General features: G+C 43.4%; 1 protein-coding gene across 1 annotated transcript in view; it reads right to left on the bottom strand.

The window, feature by feature from the left end:
- Positions 1-841: 841 nt before the first annotated feature.
- MYCFIDRAFT_78962 (uncharacterized protein) overlaps positions 842-1,300 on the bottom strand; it is a gene marked incomplete at both ends in the record, with an annotated part of 3,267 nt that continues 2,808 nt past the window's right edge. Inside the window, one exon of the mRNA XM_007929004.1 lies at positions 842-1,139. Within this exon, the coding sequence (XP_007927195.1) occupies positions 842-1,139 (298 nt within the window). The remainder of the gene's footprint in view (positions 1,140-1,300) is intronic.

The raw sequence follows: 1,300 nt of genomic DNA, 5'->3' as shown, positions 1-1,300 counted from the left end.
AACGATCTCCGGCGTATATACGAGGCTCTTTATCGTCTTCCTCGTAACCCTACGGAATAGTAGCTATAGATCCTCCTTTTCCGCCTCTCCGATATACTACTTAAAGTTATTCTACGCTACTTCGTTAATAAATAATAGGATGCCGGCTTATTAGAAATAGAGCTAAGTAGGGGTAACACAATAGTCGGTCTCGCTAAGAGTTAGATAAGTAGCTACTATATCCTTAAGTAGGAGGTTGAGATAATAGCTCTATAATACTAAGAACGCCTACGTAGACTAGTCGATTGTCTACAACTCTTACTCCGAGTTAGGCTCCGAGTCCGATATCTAAACTATTAGTATATGCTAGAATGCTATAGTTGGCTGTTTACCTACCTCGATTACTTCTACGTGTTTCCGTCCTATTAAAGATATTATATTATATAAAGAAAGAGCTGGAATTTGTATACTTATATAGGATATAAGTGCGCCGTAGTATAACCGCCTGAATATTTATATTTATGAATATTCAAGAATGCTAGAATTAATCATGAATATTCTGAATATGAATATTCACTTGAATATGCAATTCAAGAATCAACCACTATGGGTCTGTGTCAAACGCTATCCTAAAGATGTAAGTACAGTCCCTACTATTGTTGTACTTTCTCCCTTGACTAAAATTCTGCTAGGGTGAAAATCGTAATCAACAATGTTGTGGAGTTCATACGGAACTCGATGATGGCGATTTCTTTGAAAATTGCGAGGAGATTGGCGGTACGAGTTATAAAGGCGAGAATGTTGCAGGCCCTTGGGGTCCATTCCCCGAGGATGATATTGGCTCTGCCCCCGAGGTGCGCTGTTAGAGCCTCAAGATCTGTGGAGCGTCGCCGCCGACGTAGAAGATCCATTTGTTCTTGCCGCAGAAGATCCGGACGGCTTCGTTGTAGATGGATTCAAAGAGTGCCACTGCGCATTCGGCGATTTTCGGGTATGCGCTTCTTGGTCCGTGGTCTTTGACACCGTCTTTGATGGAGAAGAATGCGTATTGAGTTTGGCCTGCGACTGAATTTGCTTGAACCAGAATTTGGTCTTCTTCGACGAGTTCGACTGTTAGATCCTCGAAACTCTTCAAAGGCTCCCCCTTCTCGGCTGACGACCTGTCTTGGTCAAAGGCAATGTTCTCCTCTACTGCGATCTCGTTCCCCCATAACTCTGCCTTCTTCACTAGGACATCATGTTCTCCAGAAGGTATACTGATGGCGCTCAGAGCTTTTGCACCGGCGTGTCCTTTTTGCAATGTAGCTGGAGGGTGGTGGCG

Source organism: Pseudocercospora fijiensis, assembly GCF_000340215.1.
Source record: "Pseudocercospora fijiensis CIRAD86 unplaced genomic scaffold MYCFIscaffold_5, whole genome shotgun sequence".
In the NCBI taxonomy this organism is placed as follows: Eukaryota; Fungi; Ascomycota; class Dothideomycetes; order Mycosphaerellales; family Mycosphaerellaceae; genus Pseudocercospora; species Pseudocercospora fijiensis.
Note: the sequence above shows the minus strand (reverse complement) of the source record. Positions and strands in the feature narration are given on the sequence as shown.